At 45.9% G+C, this 16,190-nt stretch overlaps 1 protein-coding gene across 5 annotated transcripts in view; it reads right to left on the bottom strand.

The window, feature by feature from the left end:
- obe (activating signal cointegrator 1 complex subunit obelus) overlaps nt 1–16,190 on the bottom strand; it is a 465,382-nt gene that overhangs the window by 52,703 nt on the left and 396,489 nt on the right. For 3 of the 5 annotated variants that reach the window (XM_075697239.1, XM_075697241.1, XM_075697240.1), the window contains exons 33-35: nt 11,556–11,724; nt 8,989–9,140; nt 1,054–1,162 (exon numbers count right to left, since the gene is read on the bottom strand). In XM_075697239.1, coding sequence (XP_075553354.1) covers nt 1,054–1,162; nt 8,989–9,140; nt 11,556–11,724 — 430 coding nt within the window. The remainder of the gene's footprint in view (nt 1–1,053; nt 1,163–8,988; nt 9,141–11,555; nt 11,725–16,190) is intronic. The other 2 variants (XM_075697242.1, XM_075697244.1) reach the window with 1 other exon arrangement.

Below are 16,190 nucleotides of genomic sequence, written 5' to 3'. Positions count from 1 at the left end.
TAGTTTTGCGCATGAAGGCGGCCAAGAGTGGACCTCGGAATTGTGCAATTATTGCACTTTTTAGTGCCGCGCGGCAGTTCATAAGAGCCACCACACGAGCCCAATAGCCACTAGGGCTAACATTTTCCTTTGTATATAAAGAACTTCTACAGATAGAAAGCTTATATTTGCAGGAAGGTTGCAGATAGCCTTTTGCTTAAAAATATACATTTCGAAATTCTTTTATGTTCTCTTGGCGCAAAGCAGCATCAATGTTTTTACGAAGTTGTCTCGTTTTCATAAATTTTTTTTTTATGGAATAATTATATCAAAGAATTGTTAATAAGTGTTTGCTTGAAAATAATACGATTAAAAGCACATTCCTTCTAAAAACTGATACCATACATTCTAAGATTAAGCATTTGCTGCAGCAGTAAAAAAAAAATAGTTCACTAGACTACTCATAAACTGCCAATTTTCCCCCAGCGGACAGGAAAGTCCTAACATGCTGCGCAAGTGCCTAATTGATGCCACGATTCACCTCGTCATGCAAGGCATACTTTCGCCATCTTTACTTGCTGGTCACCTCCATTTTCATATATGATCTACAGCGAGCTTCTGGCCAATTTTCCTGCCCTATCACACCCATCCAACTTCCTCCTTCCTGTGAAGGATGACGTCTTGCACCATCATCGTCACTACTGAGTGTCCTATGCATGCTCGCCTGTGCTGCCTGGCTGCTGACCAGCTCAAAATTGGACGACAGAAACTTGAGCAGATGCTTGAACTTGGCATCGTGTGTCCATCTTCCAGCCCATGCGTGTCGCCATTGCACATGGTGCCCAAGAAGACTCCAGGCGAATGGCATCCGTGCAGATACTGCAGCTCATTTAACAATATCACCGTCCCTAACTGCTACCTATTTAGAGCTTAAAGTCGGGCTAGTTCACTGGAAATTGTTATTATGCACTTAATGCTATCTATTGCCACACATTGTGGACTTCAATGGAGCACTATAGAAGCATGCATAGAAGTAAGCACACATGGCTGCCGTCCGAAGGATGAGTAACCCACCTGTTGTAGTCCTCGCTCTTTGAGCCTTCCCTGCAGGGCTTTCTCCAGGACTCCTGGTGACCTGGCCACCAGATGCACGGCTTCTGGCAAAGAGTTGACCGAGACGGACCTGGCAAGGGGAAATCAAGCCTTCTTGTGAACAACACTGACACAGTGGATTGCTAGATGAAGCAACAAAGTACATGGTCACTTTCACTGAGAGTCATGCTTCCACAATGAAATCAGTACATCCCTAGCTCAATATATTTTTTACAGCTGCAGCAGCTTTCCCCTGTCAAAGTCCTAAGCCAGAACCCATGGAAAGTTGAACCACTGACAGACACTATAAGCACATGGTACTTTAAGTGACATAGACTGTGCTCCAAATCTCTGCATAGACAGCAACCTTGCTGTCATTCTCATTTTTTTATTTTGTCATTGTTGGACGGCTGCTATGTTTTGATATTCTCCAGCGCTAAATGGAACAACCAAATAGACAAGACAGAGCACTGGCTATAAACTCATGTTTATCATTGGATTCTACAGAACCTACTGCATTTACATGCCCATAATTATTTTTCTTTCTGATATTTTTTACAGTATGTGGGAACTGCAGTCAGACTGCTATGCAGAATAACACAACCAATAATGACTGACTATGATCACTTTTATTCAGTTATCCTCATCACTTCTCCTATGCTGGTCATTTGATGAGCTCACCTCATTGGCGCTCTTTTCAAAGTTCCTCATCCTCTGCCCACTTAAGTGTTTGAGATTCGTGACCCACTAAAGCTTTTGATGACAATCTAGAATGAAAACACACACACCACACTTTCCCAATTGACATGAACGCTTCTCGTAACAATGCCCTAGATGTTAATTTGCACAAAAGCATAATGCAGCTAAACCTGCTGAACAATGCGCCTCAGCAAAGCTGATACCGTTGAAGCACAATGAATCAATGTCGTGTGATCGCGATCAGGCAGAATATGGTGACAATGATGACGCCTGTATTGGCAGAATAGCAACTAGTGTCATCTAGCCGCAACTTGCGAAAATTAACCAGCACTTAGGCGTGGTCTCCCAGATTGCAACGGTGCACCGGTGCAATCGCAAGAGCCACATATACAGGTATGTGTGTGATGCTTAGTGCAACATTTTTCTAAATTTTTGTACGCTAAAGTGCAGGTGTGGGAGTTACACTAGGGCGAGTCTAACATGAGTAAATATAGTATACGCTGTAATAACAGCTGTAATGCAGTCACCAGCCGATTTATTGACGGTCTGCTTTCACTGTGAGACCCCCCCCTCCCCTAAAAAAATATTAAATTCTGAGATTTTATGTGCTAAAACCACAATTAGAGGACTTTCAGACTGACTAAAACCAAATAACTGAATTTTATTAGCCCGATGTTTCGGAGCTCCCCAAGAGAGCCTGCGTTGTCTTCCAAGGTATTCCTTTGGCCGTCAGCACCATGTGCATTTTGGGAACTGTCGGTATGCGTAACCGACAACTACCGCAGAGTGGCCGTATGGCCACATGAGGGCACATTCCCGCCCGCACAACGACACAAGAGAACACCCTCGCCCCAGCTGGTGTGCATGCAGGCCGACAGTTCCTCCTGTGCAGCAGGCTCAGCCACTTGACCCTGCTACATAACCTATAACGGCTGACCACTTCGAGCAGCGGTGACTTGGGCCAGTGCCAAGACCTCTTTGGTTCCAGTGCCACTCCGGGACTGGGCATTTGTGCAGTGTTGGGTGCCGCCGGAGACAATAAAGGGTTTCCGTCAACTAAGGGCAATACTGTGTTCTTGTGTGCGTCACTTTGTAGCCCCTTGCGGCCTGCGTGTGCGCGCAGCGGTGCGCTAGTAATGACGGCTGATGCGGCCCTGTGGCTTGCAAAGCTCGAACCTGCAATGGTTGGTACTTCTGTGAGACCTCATGTGACCCCATAACGTTGAATTAACTTGTGCTGTGTATAGTTTGTTGTTTATTAGGTTTTCTATTGGGATTGTAGTGCGTGTCCCATTGATAATAGATGTACTTTTCTTTTATGCTCATGCCCCATAAAGGCTTTTCATAACTAAAAATTTTCTTGCATTATGTTACCACCATGAGATCTTGACAGAGCCAAAAATACTAACAGTGATTTTGCTCTCCTCCGTATAGAGAAGCTTGAATCGAATTTTCTCCACCATGTGAATGTAGCTTGTGGGGACTGAGGTGACCCCAAGCACCTTTATGCAGGCATTCACCTGTTCTTTCGTCGCTACGCCTCTCCCTTTTCACTCGCAACGGTTGTGGGCGGTGGCCTTGGCCATGCACGAACCGGTTTGCGGTGGTTGCCGCTATTTGCAGAGCTAGTGCGAGGGAGATCACTCCGGGACGGCATTGGGTACGTACACATTTTCCTCTCGTCTGCCAGCCCCTTTGTTAGCGTCTTGAACTTGAGATCGTCTATGGTGCCTCTGCACCTACGGTGAGTGCGCACCTTGTATTGCGCTAAGCTAAAAAGCGGTGCCTGGTGCTCCCGCATGGTCGTACTGCACTGAGCTGCACTTATTGGAGGCCCAGCCGACGAAGATTGCCCGAGCTCTTGGAAGTGGGCCCATTGGTTATAGTGAGAGCAAGCAGCATAGCTGCGGGGACTTTTCCTAGCGACGTGCTAGCAGAACCTCTTTTTGTACTTTTGCCCTTGGCATGGGAGCCCTTTGACCCTGCACCTGTCCGGGACCGGGTGTTTGTGCAGTGTTGGGTGTCACTGGAGACGGATAAGCAGTTTCCACTAACTCAGGGCAACACTGTGTTCTTTTGCATGCATAGCGGGTGGTGTTCACTTGCCCTCGCTTGCGGCCTGAGCACGTACGGAGTGGTGTGCCAGAGTATGCAAAGCAACTGCTGATGTGGCCCGGTGGCTCGTTAAGCTTGAGCCCGTGGTGGTCGGTTTTCCTGTGTGAGACTCCCACAAGCTCTATTTTCAGATTCTGCTATGCTACGACCACCGTCGAGCGCAACTTATCGTGATCTGAGATCTAGCTTGCTGGCGCCTTATGCACTATTTGCTGACTATTAAACGCAAAATGGTGACCCATAAAGAGGATGAGATTGGGCTACGATGAAGGAGAGGTGAAGGGAGCTTCAACACGGAGGGGTGGCATTCTCTCTCTATATATATATGTTTATATAGGATATAACGAAACATTAAATGGTGGAGAACCTTGCCTTGAGGTGTAGCTTCAGGGTAGCACAGACCGTGCTACCGTAAAGGCACACCCTAAGGCGAAATCTGCATATAAACCGTACCCTGACTTTACTGCTAAGTTTTTAATCTTTTTGGTGTGGGTTATACGTGCAAAAATATGGTAACATGGCGAAATTTAAGACGTAAAAGCACACATGCTCACACATCAGCAGTGCTATTTTGGTTACTGCCTAGCTCCCATGGCTACCATGTTCCTGTCTTAGTTGAAATACTAATTAAACATGTTTGTGGTACAACATGACAGCAAAAAAGATGGTTATGAGGGCATGTGGAATTATTTCTCTTCTAAAGCACACAAACCTTAATTTCACGAGAAGTTCAATTACTGCAGTATTCAACAGCAAGTGCGACATAATGCAGACTCAAAATGCACAATAGGAAGAGAAAGTGCCCAGGGCCCACCCGTTCTCTGGGCCTCTTGCTTTTATGCAGTTTTTTACGTTTTTGCCATTTTGGTGAAAGTGATTTCATCAAGGATGAGCAAGAAGATGCTCGCTCCCATGACCACTAGAACAAGGTCAGTCGTCTGCTTCAGAGTTCATTTTTGGACAATGTGCCTTTAGAAGCTCAGACCAGCTCAATTCCTGGGAGAGCTCAATGCCGGAAGTCATGAACTCTGACAGTGATTACACCATAGCCATGGGCCGCCATATGAAGGAAGTAAATGCGCCATATGTTGAGTGAGCAGACTTCATCAAATCAGAGTGAGCATGAATCTTTGATGGTTTCTTACGTGACACTCTGGATGTCACATAGCATGAACTTCCTCAGGAGGTAATTTCTAGCAGAATATTTTGAAAGTGTGGACCTTAGACAAATCAACGAAATCAGGATCAACGCTCGAAAGAACATCCTGATGGTAGATGCGAAAAATTCAGCAATACTGGAGAAGTTAAAGACCGTTCCGATGTTAAGTGCAATCGCCATCCGCTCCTTTAATACTTATGGGAAGGACACAACGTCCGGTGCAATTTCTGACGTGGACCTCGAAATCAAGTGTCCGAACCTCAAGAGTATTCTGAGGTCATCGATGTGCATTCTTGAGATTCACCGATTGGGGAACTCCTGGTGCATCAAGTTAATATTTGCTCCTTCGACATTACCTGTGTCTGTCAAAGTGGGCTACGTGATACACCGCATACGACATTTCATTTTGAGGCCTCTTCAGTGCCAAAAGCGTTTTAAAGGGGCCCTAAACCACCTTTTATCGTAGTGGAGAAAGGCATTTGAAGTGAAAATAGGCTATTTCAGAAATACTTTGCCGCAAAAAGTACTTCAATGCATTCGGCAAAAGTGGAGTTATTCGCAATCAGACACAGCCTCCGTTGTGTTCCCGTTCCTTCTTCAATGCCTTGCACTGCGAAGGTTACACAGCAGTGGGGTATGCCCACAATGCTCTGCCTTCTAAATGTCACTGTGGTGCGCAGTTCAAATTTAATCTTGGATGTTACCGTAGATGCCACGACTTCTGCCTTTGGCGCCTACGAAGAGCTAAACATAAGCCAAGCGCAGTTGTCCTAAGCGAGTTGCAGTGCGCTTAGCCATCAGACTCATGGCGGCATCCTGTGGCCGCCGCGGTATCTACACCATGTAGCCGACCACAGCTTGATGTCAGCTATTGGCCAATGGTAGCCGTCTAAGGAAATGACGAAATAGTGCATCTAGAAGAGAGTGAGGACAGCGCCTTCTGTTGAAAAGAGAATGTTTGAAACAAAGGTGACTTCGCAAATCCACTTGCGAGCTCCACGCACCGTGTACGACAGTAAAACTTGGCTGAGATGTTCATAGCAGCGTATGCTACCTGCGGACTATGTTATTTCACCAAGCACAAAGGGTGGTTCAGGACCCCTTTAAGATAGGCCACGTGAGTGCTGTGTGAACAAGTGAAGTCACCTGCCCGCATTGCTGCGGACAACGTAACACTGCCGATGTGATGTGTCTTCGTTTAAATGTCCCATCTGTGCCCTGGCTCTCACGAGGCAACATTGAACAAATGCCCAAAGATGCAACAAGAAGCTTATATTTTTTGAAAAATGGCAAGTGGCATTTCAGTACCAGCAAATCTTTGGGCTCGTTGTATGCAGCATTCACAGATATCACTGCCAATCCTATAGCAATAAACATCTTCGCCTATCTGTTTCACAGCGCATGGTGCCGTCACATGCGTAGTGCCCGCTTTTGATATGCGATAACCAAAATGCACCACCGCTCCCTGCTGCAGACTGCGATCGTATACATTTTCCAGCTGCTAGATCCCATGTGAATAGGAAAAGGTGCGAGGTGTGCCCAAATGAGAACAGTATATAACAGCTCGTCTCATGTGAAAATGATGGCGCACACAGTTTCTTATTCTGGTACCAGCTAATCTCTGCCCAGGTCATCACACACTGCATTCACATCTATTGCCGTCAATACTATTTCGATTAGCAACTTCACCTATCTGTTTCACAGTGTGTGGTGTGTAGTGCCATTGGTAGTGTACTGTATTCTTTTAGTAGGCGATAATCCAAATGCACTGTCATTCCCTGCTGCAGGCACCACAATGTGGACATTCCGTTTCGCTTTGGCGGCATCCGGCATCGCCTACCAGCTCGATTTCGTTTCGGTTTCCCGTCGCCCTTTCAAAACACTACGCAAAAGGAAAAAAAAAAAGTGTCTTGGACCGCCGGAGAACCCCCAGGGGCATGATCAGAGATTGTTGTTCGAAATGCATGCTCACTTTGCATTTCGAGCAACAATCTCCGTTCGCGCCCCAGGTCAACACGCGTCAATGTCTCATGCCGAAACGATCCAGGCGACGCTTCACATTACATAGATGTCAACAATAGTTGAGTCTGTCAAATTTCTTCTTACTTTGGATCCGTTTTCCTGTTTAGCACGTTTTTTCTCATGGTTTTTTCCAAAACATATGAACGAGGTCCTACTGTAATAGGGCCAATAAAGCTGGCAACACAATAGGCAAGCAAGGAGATGGATATAATGAGAAGGAAAGCGTTAAAAAAAATGTTGAAGCACCTGGTAGAATCGATGCGTGCGATTCTCTGTGGTCTCCACTAAAAGAGCCCTGCAGCTCATTGTACTGGAACTCCTTATCTCTGCTTTTTACATCTTGTAAAGCTTTTGCTTGGCACTTGTGCTGCTCACACAGGAGAAGCCCACACACCAGCTTTGTCTTAGCACCTTTATTAGGAGGTTCAATTGAACTAGTAACCATGGGCAAGATCTGGAACCCGGTGGTGGCTTCAGGAATGATGTTGAACTTGCTTCCACCATGGTGCATCCCTCTTTCTGTGTTATCATCATCATCCCTCATATCACACCTTTATGACTCTCCCTGTGCAGAGTAGTAGGCTAGAGTGTGCTAGCTCAGGCCGACCTCTCTGCCTTCTTTCAAATATTTCTCCCTGAGGCTGACTAAAAAGCTCGGCAGCATGTTACACTTCTGTAACACGTGAAGGCGAAAGCCTCCTTCAGACTTGGTAATGCACCATCTCGCATCATTGTGTTGCTGCTTTCGCAGTTCGGTTTCTTCGGCTTGTTTTTGACGCTTAGCTGCGGCTTCGTGTGCTCGTAGATCGGGGTCAGACTCGCACCAACGACATTTCTCTTCGGCATTACGTTGCACCCTCTCAGCAGGGGATTGAAACAGATACTGCTCTGTGTGTTGTATGGGCGATTTCAATGAATGTATGCACTGTTCGCTTCACTTTGGTGAGCACTTGTAGCCTCAGCCTTACGGAGGTATGAGTCATTGAGACGGCCACGTGTATTTTTTTTGTACCACTCAGCTAACGCCACGTTTCTGTACGTTGTATGCGTGATTTCAATGAATGTATGCACTGTACACTTCACTTTGCTGAGTGCTTGCAGCCTTTGCATTACAAGAGGGATGAGCCATTGTATTTTTTGCTTGCTTAGGGGCGAGAAGCCATGCTGATGATGATAGTTTTTGTACCATTGAACCAGATGATGCATTTTTTTTTTTTACGGCCATTGGAGGTATGAGCCACTCAAGGCTTTTGCCTTATTAACTGGCACAAAGCCATGCACTGATTATTCTGCTTAAATGATCCAGTAATTTGTGCACCTTTTTGTTCTCATTTCTACATATAATATACTGTGTGTAGCCATTTGGTTAATTCATTGGAACACTTATAATGAGTGTGTTTAAGCATATAGGTGGAAAGAAGGAGAGGGGAGGGGCTCTGCAATACTCAGTGAAGGCTAGTTGTGTTCCCCAAAGCCAGGAAGTTTGAGAACCTCCCCCATTACACGAGTGCTGCACAGAACTTGAGAACAATGTCACCACATTAACCACAAACAAGGTGATGTAACCAAGTGTGCATAGTAAGAAATGCAGGAATGTGCTTGTTTGAACAGACCAGACCAAGATAACCATTGTGTCATACGAGAGTGCACTGCCCAAGAAGGTGTGACTTGGGGACACAGGCAGAGATACCTGGAGATCTTGATCTTGGGATACCTGACCTTGAGAGGTACTGGTCATGCCTAAATGATCTCAAGTACAAGAGGAATAATATCAAGAACCATTCTTGTCATCACTTGAATACTGTGAATGACCACTTGGCTAAGCCTTGCATCTTACAACATAAAACTTCCACAAGAAACATGTCTGCGCAGCAGATCAGTGACAGCAGGGACCCTCGTGACATGGTGCAGCAGGGACTCACGCAAAGTCTTCAAGGACAGAGTTGTCAACAAGTGGCAGGGTGAGCAGCGTGTTGTCAGTGTGCCACCGAGCCTGGATGATCATCTGGAGGACCACAATGCCAGACAGAGCTGGACTCAGCCATCCCTGGTTGGCCACAATGTCAATGATGGCCTGAAATGAGCAAAATTGGCACACTGGGCTGGGAAATTGTAGCAGATTAGTTTTCCCATTTTATGCTTCTAAAATGCGCTTTAATTATAGTTGCGCATTGCAAGCCATGCTGTAACCTGATGAGTTCCACAGCTCCATTGCCCAGCTGGTGGTTACTTCAGCAGTCATACCAATTGCAGCATGAAAGGGAGACACTTAGCATAACAGTGACACACTAGTGCAGATGTACACTGAAGTGCTGGGCATCCTAGAGCCCTGGTAGTGACATTATGTAATGCTGTAAACGACCAAACACTAGAAGTGCTGTTATGCGCAATGCTTTAAAAAAGATGCAAAAATGTCTTTGTGACAACTTTTCTGTCACTGAGATGTTTATGTTTCCAAATGAATGAAATATACTTAGTCATCAAAAAAATAATTATGCCAATCCATCGCAGATTTTGGAATCTATGTGAAGCAGTTACCTAAATGCTAAAACTAAATGTCATGCACACAATTGTCTTAATTATTATTTGTGCAATGTATAATCTGATGCAATGTTCATGTTTATGCACCATATTGGCATCTTTTGGTATGCACCATATTGGTAAATGTTTATGCACTAAACCATTCACGATCTAAGCTGAAATGAAAACTGCAGTTCAAGCAAATGCCCATTGTGAGACATTGATGCAGTGACATTACGAGCACGAAGGTGATGTTTCTCGGAGGAAGAATGGTGAGGACAGATGCATGCTGACAGAAGTACAATTGGAAGGACAGGGGTAAGGTAGGCTGTTACATTGACCTTTTCATTCATGCATCTATGACCTAATGGAAACTGCCATATGGAACTGCTCTCGCGCACATGCTATCCAACACGAAGCACGTGCCTATTTGGCAAGACTGCAGAAGCAGCCATGGTACCAAATGAACTGCATGAGGGGTCGACGTTGGGCTAGTTGGTGTTGCATATTTGGATGGGCTAAACAGCGTGTAAAATGAGGACAAGTGAAAGAATAACGAAACAAGCTCTGACTGACAAGGTCTTCTTTTTTTGCAACCAGGCAACATATAGAAACCAGGTACAGCTTCCCCGCATGCGCCGAGCATATTGTCAAGGATGCTGTTGTTGATAGATGCTGTTGATGGGGCCGAGCATGAGTGCAAAATCCTTGTCTGCAGTGCTGGCAATTGTCAGGTTCTGGTTCCACTGCATTTGGATGATTACTTTGGTGCAGAATTCTTTGAAAGGGGAACCACTTGTTCTTGCGATTTCTTTGGTGATCTTTTCGTCCATCCAGCTGGACAGCTTCATGCCGGTTCTTGGTTGGTAAACCACCTTGTAATCAATCTTTGGCGGCGGCGGCGACGCACATCGTGGTGGTGGCTTGCCATTGGTTCGGCTTCCCTGATCTTGCTGCCGTTGCTGGTTGCTGTTGGCATGTATGCTTGTTTGCACTCTCGAGTTGTTCTTTGCATTCAGTCTTCCTTGCTGGTTCTGGGGGTTTCTTGGCTTTCCTCCCTCTTCCATGCAGTCCTCTTTAGGCATCTTCTTGTTTTTCCTTGCCATAATTACTTGGAACCATGGGGTAGCTTGACTCAGCATCTTGCTGCTGTTCTTGTCAAATTCAATGTTGCTCTGTACCACTCCCGGGTCTTTGCAATTGTTATTTATTTCCATTTCATTGCATTTCCCGCTCGCTTCCCCTGCCATTCTTGATGCTTGCGAGGCCATGCAGGCCCGTTCCTAGGGCGCATGCGGCATTCGGAGAATGAACGGCGCTCGGTATGTTAAGGTGAAAAAATCCACTCACTGCTACAATTCTGGTATCATTCGACGCAGCTTGCCTTGTTGAGTTCGATGACCGAAAAATCTTGAAATTTCAATAAGGTTAATCACAATAACTCGCAATAAAAGCAGCAGCCCATGAGAAGTGCATCCACTCCACTTGGCCCCCTGGTAACTTCTTTCCTAAATTAAATTTTTTTCATTATCCTCTCAACACCAAACCCCCTTCGTTGCAAGATGTCCACCCCATGAAAATTTCTGGGGAGAACCGTGCATATTTTATATTTCGAGTCATTGATATATCGAACTATTTCGCAATCCCCTTCAAGTGTGATATAGTATTCGGGACTGACTGCAGTAAAGCTCATGCTTATGTGTTTTTTTTTTTTTTTTTTGCATCTGTGTGCCACTTGGTGTGAAGCTACCATAGTTGAAATGCAAAACCAGGTAGCCCAACAGTCAGTCCTTGAAAAGTTTCAGCAACTTGCACAATGCTTTCCATGCTGCAGTGCTTGATGCACACAACCAACTAGTATAAAAGCTAACAGAATGAGAGAACTGCGAAAAAAACATATAAAGGTTTCTATGCAGTTACTGCAAAAATGCAAGGTGCATGGCAGAATTTGCAGCTGGTTGACACCCACCTGCAGGATGCGGATAGCTTGGTCAAGGACTGACTTGAGGTCAGTGAGATAGTCCGAGCATGGAAGCTGCAACCGTGAGAAATGCGCCTGGAACAGCAGATGTGCCTTGGTATGTGGGCTGTCCAGGGAACTAGAGTCGACGGCTATGGGGCACGCCTTGGCCAGATCCCTGAAAATTAGAAGGGTGGCACACAAGGCTCTCTCACTGTCATGCACTCAATTATTATGAATAAGTCAGTCAATCAAAAGGTTCCCATTACTAAGTTTAAGCAGAGGCAAAATATTGGCGGCGAGGAGTTACGGAGTCGCCATCTATCGGAAGCGTCTCGTTGGCATAGTATGAGGGATCACGTGGCGCGCTCCTCATAGGTTTTGCTGTCAGCGCTCACTGAAAACACCACGCGCGAGCTCTCCCGGACATTTCTGTAAGTACTTTCGAAATAAGAGAAGTTTCTTACTGTCTAAATAATAATCTTGGGCAAACTGAAAGCACACAATCGTTTACAGACGCTATCTCTTTACTGAATTCGTACAGTGAACGCCACTGCGCGCGGTGGAGTCTCCCGAACCGGCTTCTTGCGTGAAAGGTAGGTAAACGCTGAGAGCAAACTATGTGAAATATGTTCTTATAGCGCTTGTATAACTAAATGGAGCGTAATAGAACGAAGCCTCAATGCAGCGACCGACTGCGCGTCTGCGTGCCTGTCCGCGCACTGTTTCGCTTTCTCCGCGCGCGCGCGTTTTCGCACCGTGCCATGAGCTTTAGGCCGCAGAATATGAGCATTTGACAGTATACAAGCAACCATTGTTGCGTAGGCGCTATCAGAGCTGTTCAAAAATAATTTCATTGTAGAGCAGTAGCCTACCATGTTGCGCGCTTTCAAAGGCAGCCACTACCTATTGTAGTGCTTTCAAGCGTTGTAAAGGAAACACTCGAAGCGGGAAAATTTCGCCACTAAATGAGGACCGTAGCGTACGAGGGAATTTAAACTCGTTTTCAGCTCGCTTCGGCGCGCCCGAAGCAGCCGACGCGGCCGCTATGTCCACGTGATCCCTCCTAGCACGTCACGCCGATGGTGGCGCCAGCTTTTCCAGTGGTGGAGCTCGAGGCCAATATGGTCAGCACTTTATTAAAGGGTCTCTTACTAGGCCTTCGGCAGTGCAGACAGACAGGTGTGAAGCATCTGGGACACGACTGTGTGTGGCTGTCAGTGTGGCTGAGTTTTGCACATGCAGCTTGCACACTCCATCTTGGAGGTAATCTCCAGTGACTGCAAAGACCGCCCGAGTCAAGATGGCCACGGCTACATGTGCATAGTCTTCTCGCACACTTGGTGAAATCTTGAGTTTCAGAGATGTGTTGAAGCGAGAGGCAGACGAACCATTCCCTCCCCTCTGCCTACGCTTTTCATGATAGTGTCTTCCCACTGTGAGAGACACTATCAGCCGTGAAGGCAGAGTGGATGTGAAAGTATTGCAGTCTTCGCTTTGTACCACCAATGTGAAGATATTGTTGACATTGCATGAAACCGTATCTTTCGTTGCACACTCTCAAACTTGACCAAATAAACTTCCTTTCTCATTGAAATTCTTTATTTTTTTCGATTGCCCAATGATTCAGAAGCTTTTTGGGCTCTTTCCATGCCAGAAAATTCCATCGGCAATTGTACTTACTTGCATAAAAGGACGAATTTCCATATAACGAAATAAACACGTCGGGAACCGAGGTGTCACACTGGAGCGCCCGACCAGAGGACCAATGCAGCAGGCTTCTGGGCGTGCCCTGCTTACGCATTGAGCATGCGCCGCTTAACTTTATTTTCCTCTTCTTTTGCAGCCGGCGCCAAGGCGCTGGCTGAGAGTGCTGACCATAGCATCCCAGCAACATCGTTGGGCACTACAAACTGTAGATTTTACCACCTTCGTTATATCAAGGTTTAACTGTACTTTGTTGTCATCTGCTGTTGTTCCCATACTCTTTTGCAGAAGCAGCCACAAACAAACTTTTAGCTATAGAAAAGTGCTGAAGTTAACGACATTGTCAGAGCACGCTCAACCCTAAATGTCTCAAGTATTATCAATGACAACTCAAGTTTAATGGCACATAGCAAGCTGAGGCAGCATAACCAGGCAAGACCTTTCGCTGTAGTATCTCTCACAACATCAAAAATTTTGGATGTAGTAGGCATGTCTTCAAATGAACGATAATTGATAACAGTAATAATCTGGTGAAAAATGGTCACCGTCAAAATGCAAAGTAAAATAATCTACACTTGATAATACAGCCTAAATCATTTCACGCACTATTGTGATGGAGAGGTGGCCAGAATGCAGCTGGCACTGATGCCCTCCTACTGGCAAAAGCTTGCAATAGAATGGACAGTTGGGTGAGTTATTACAACTGTGAGTTCTTCGCGCAGCACTTCTCTTCCATCTTGTCCTTTCTGCACTGTTGTCACAAAGTGCAATTATACCTACTTGCCCAACTTTCCATTCTATTGCAGTACAGTTAAACCTCGATATAACGAAGTCACCAAAATCGGGCATTTGCTTCGTTATGTTGAAATTTGACTTTTTAATCAAATAAGCACAGCCACCGATGAACATTTATTACAAGAAAGGGGCCACAACGTTTTATAAATTATTGGGCAAACGGAAAAAAAGCAAATTTGAATCAGAAAAACAAATCATATTGTTGAATTTAAGAGTCGGTGATGAAAAGACAGTTTCATGTTGTGTCAACGATATCTTAACATCGGCAGTACGCAGTTTCCACACCAAACATGCAGGAAGACAGCGTGTGATGTCGCGCCATGTCTGCTTGCCCAGTCTTTAGTAGCGGCACAAGTGGCAGATTATGTCTAAGGCAAGCCACATGGGCTGCACACCGACAGCCACGAGCATCCATGGCTGCACAAAGAAAGGAGACGGCCCCCACTCACTCCCTGCCCCCTTCTCTCTTGCACGTGCGGGAAGACGTCACTCATCGAGCATACAGCTCATGGGGCACGACAGGATCTTGTTATGGACATAATGCTGCTCCACAGCGGTCACTCTGGGTCACGCGTAACACGACTTGAGAAGTGCGTTTGCAGGCAGCCGATGTAAGTCAACGATTTGACCATCTGCCCCCGTGGAAGTTTTCATTTATTGTCTCGGCATTCCTTCGCGGTGGCCGTGAAATTTCGTTATATGGAAATCATATATGAACACACTTCATCATATTGAGGTGCAAAGTACATGGTGTTCTACGGACAAGAAGTTATAAAATGTTAAATACTTTGCTGCATTGAGAATTTCGTCAAATTAAAGTTTTTATGTTGAGGTTTAAAGGGACACTAAAGGTTACCAGAAACACAAGTTAAAGTGGTAGAGCAATGTTCTAGAACGTCTAAGGCGTCAATATAATCGCGAAGAGAGCTTTAGTAACCGAGAAATTGAGGTAAATGCATGACACGATTTGAGACCCCCCAGCGACATTCCGGTACTAGCCTGATGACGAAAGCACTCCTCATAATTTGTGTTACTAATACTCAACTACTCGTATTAAAAATATCATTTCATTCGATTATAAGCCGGAAAAAATGCTACTTGTCTACGTCTATTTGATTCTAGGAAAAAATAACATTTTGACGTTACCCTTCAGTAATATGGGTGTTCGAAAGGTTTCGTTTTCGCTCGACTCTGCGCCGCGCACGCTTTGGAGTTTCAGTAGTTTCGTTATCGCGTCGTGCTGTGAGGGTTCTGCTCGCGAAACTTTCATTCGGAACAAGAAGCGAGAATGCCACGTCCATGTGATGTCGTGGGAAGCCCTCGTTGCTTTCCCGCTCCGGAGAGCCGGTGTCGAGGCCGCTGCCGTCGTAGTACACAACGACGCCGGCAGCGTGAGCCCTCAGCAGCAGGTCGCGCTCGTCAGTGCTCAAATCGCTGAAGTTGAGCCCACCATCGCGAGCCAATCTGTCGTCAGGGTCCATTGCGATGAGCGTCGAAGTTTGCGTCATAGAATGAAGTACCAGCTTATGGTTGCGTGTTTCTCCTTCCGATAGCCACCATACTCCCGCTTTCGCTCTGCTGTCGGCTCTGTCTTGGCTCTGTTTCTGGCCGCGCATTTGCATTTTGCGCAGAAAAGCCGTAGCGCCGTCTGCGGATGCAACGTCACTATGAGACCATGATGTCAGTACTGCTCGATCGGAGGGCGGGCGATTTGAACTGCGCTAGAGGTACGCGGACGCTTCAGAACGCATTTTCTCTTAAAATAAGTCTCTCCGTGGCACGAAACAAGCATTTCGAGGTTTCTAGGATGGTATTTCAACAGTCCACGTTGACTTAATAGTAACCTTTAGTGTCCCTTTAACTGTGTATGTCTAGCACACTGGGCCCTGTTCCTTGGGCATCGGTATATTGGTACTCAGATAGGTGCTGACCTGTAGCCATTGAGCATCGGAAGTGCTGTGCGCTGTGCAGTGAGGAAGAAAGAGAAGAACATAAGGACGCGAGGTCCATGACGTAAGCATGATGCAGTCTCATGATTCTGGTATTATGGGATAATGTAGGGTAGGAGTCTCAGTTGCAGAGAGTCGCTTACCTCCAGGCAAAACCGGTTTGAGATATTTCAATGTCTTCTATCTGCACTAT

Source organism: Dermacentor variabilis, chromosome 6 (genome assembly GCF_050947875.1).
Source record: "Dermacentor variabilis isolate Ectoservices chromosome 6, ASM5094787v1, whole genome shotgun sequence".
Lineage (NCBI taxonomy): Eukaryota > Metazoa > Arthropoda > Arachnida > Ixodida > Ixodidae > Dermacentor > Dermacentor variabilis.
The sequence above is the reverse complement of the archived record's forward strand: the minus strand, read 5'-3'. Positions and strand labels throughout refer to the sequence as shown.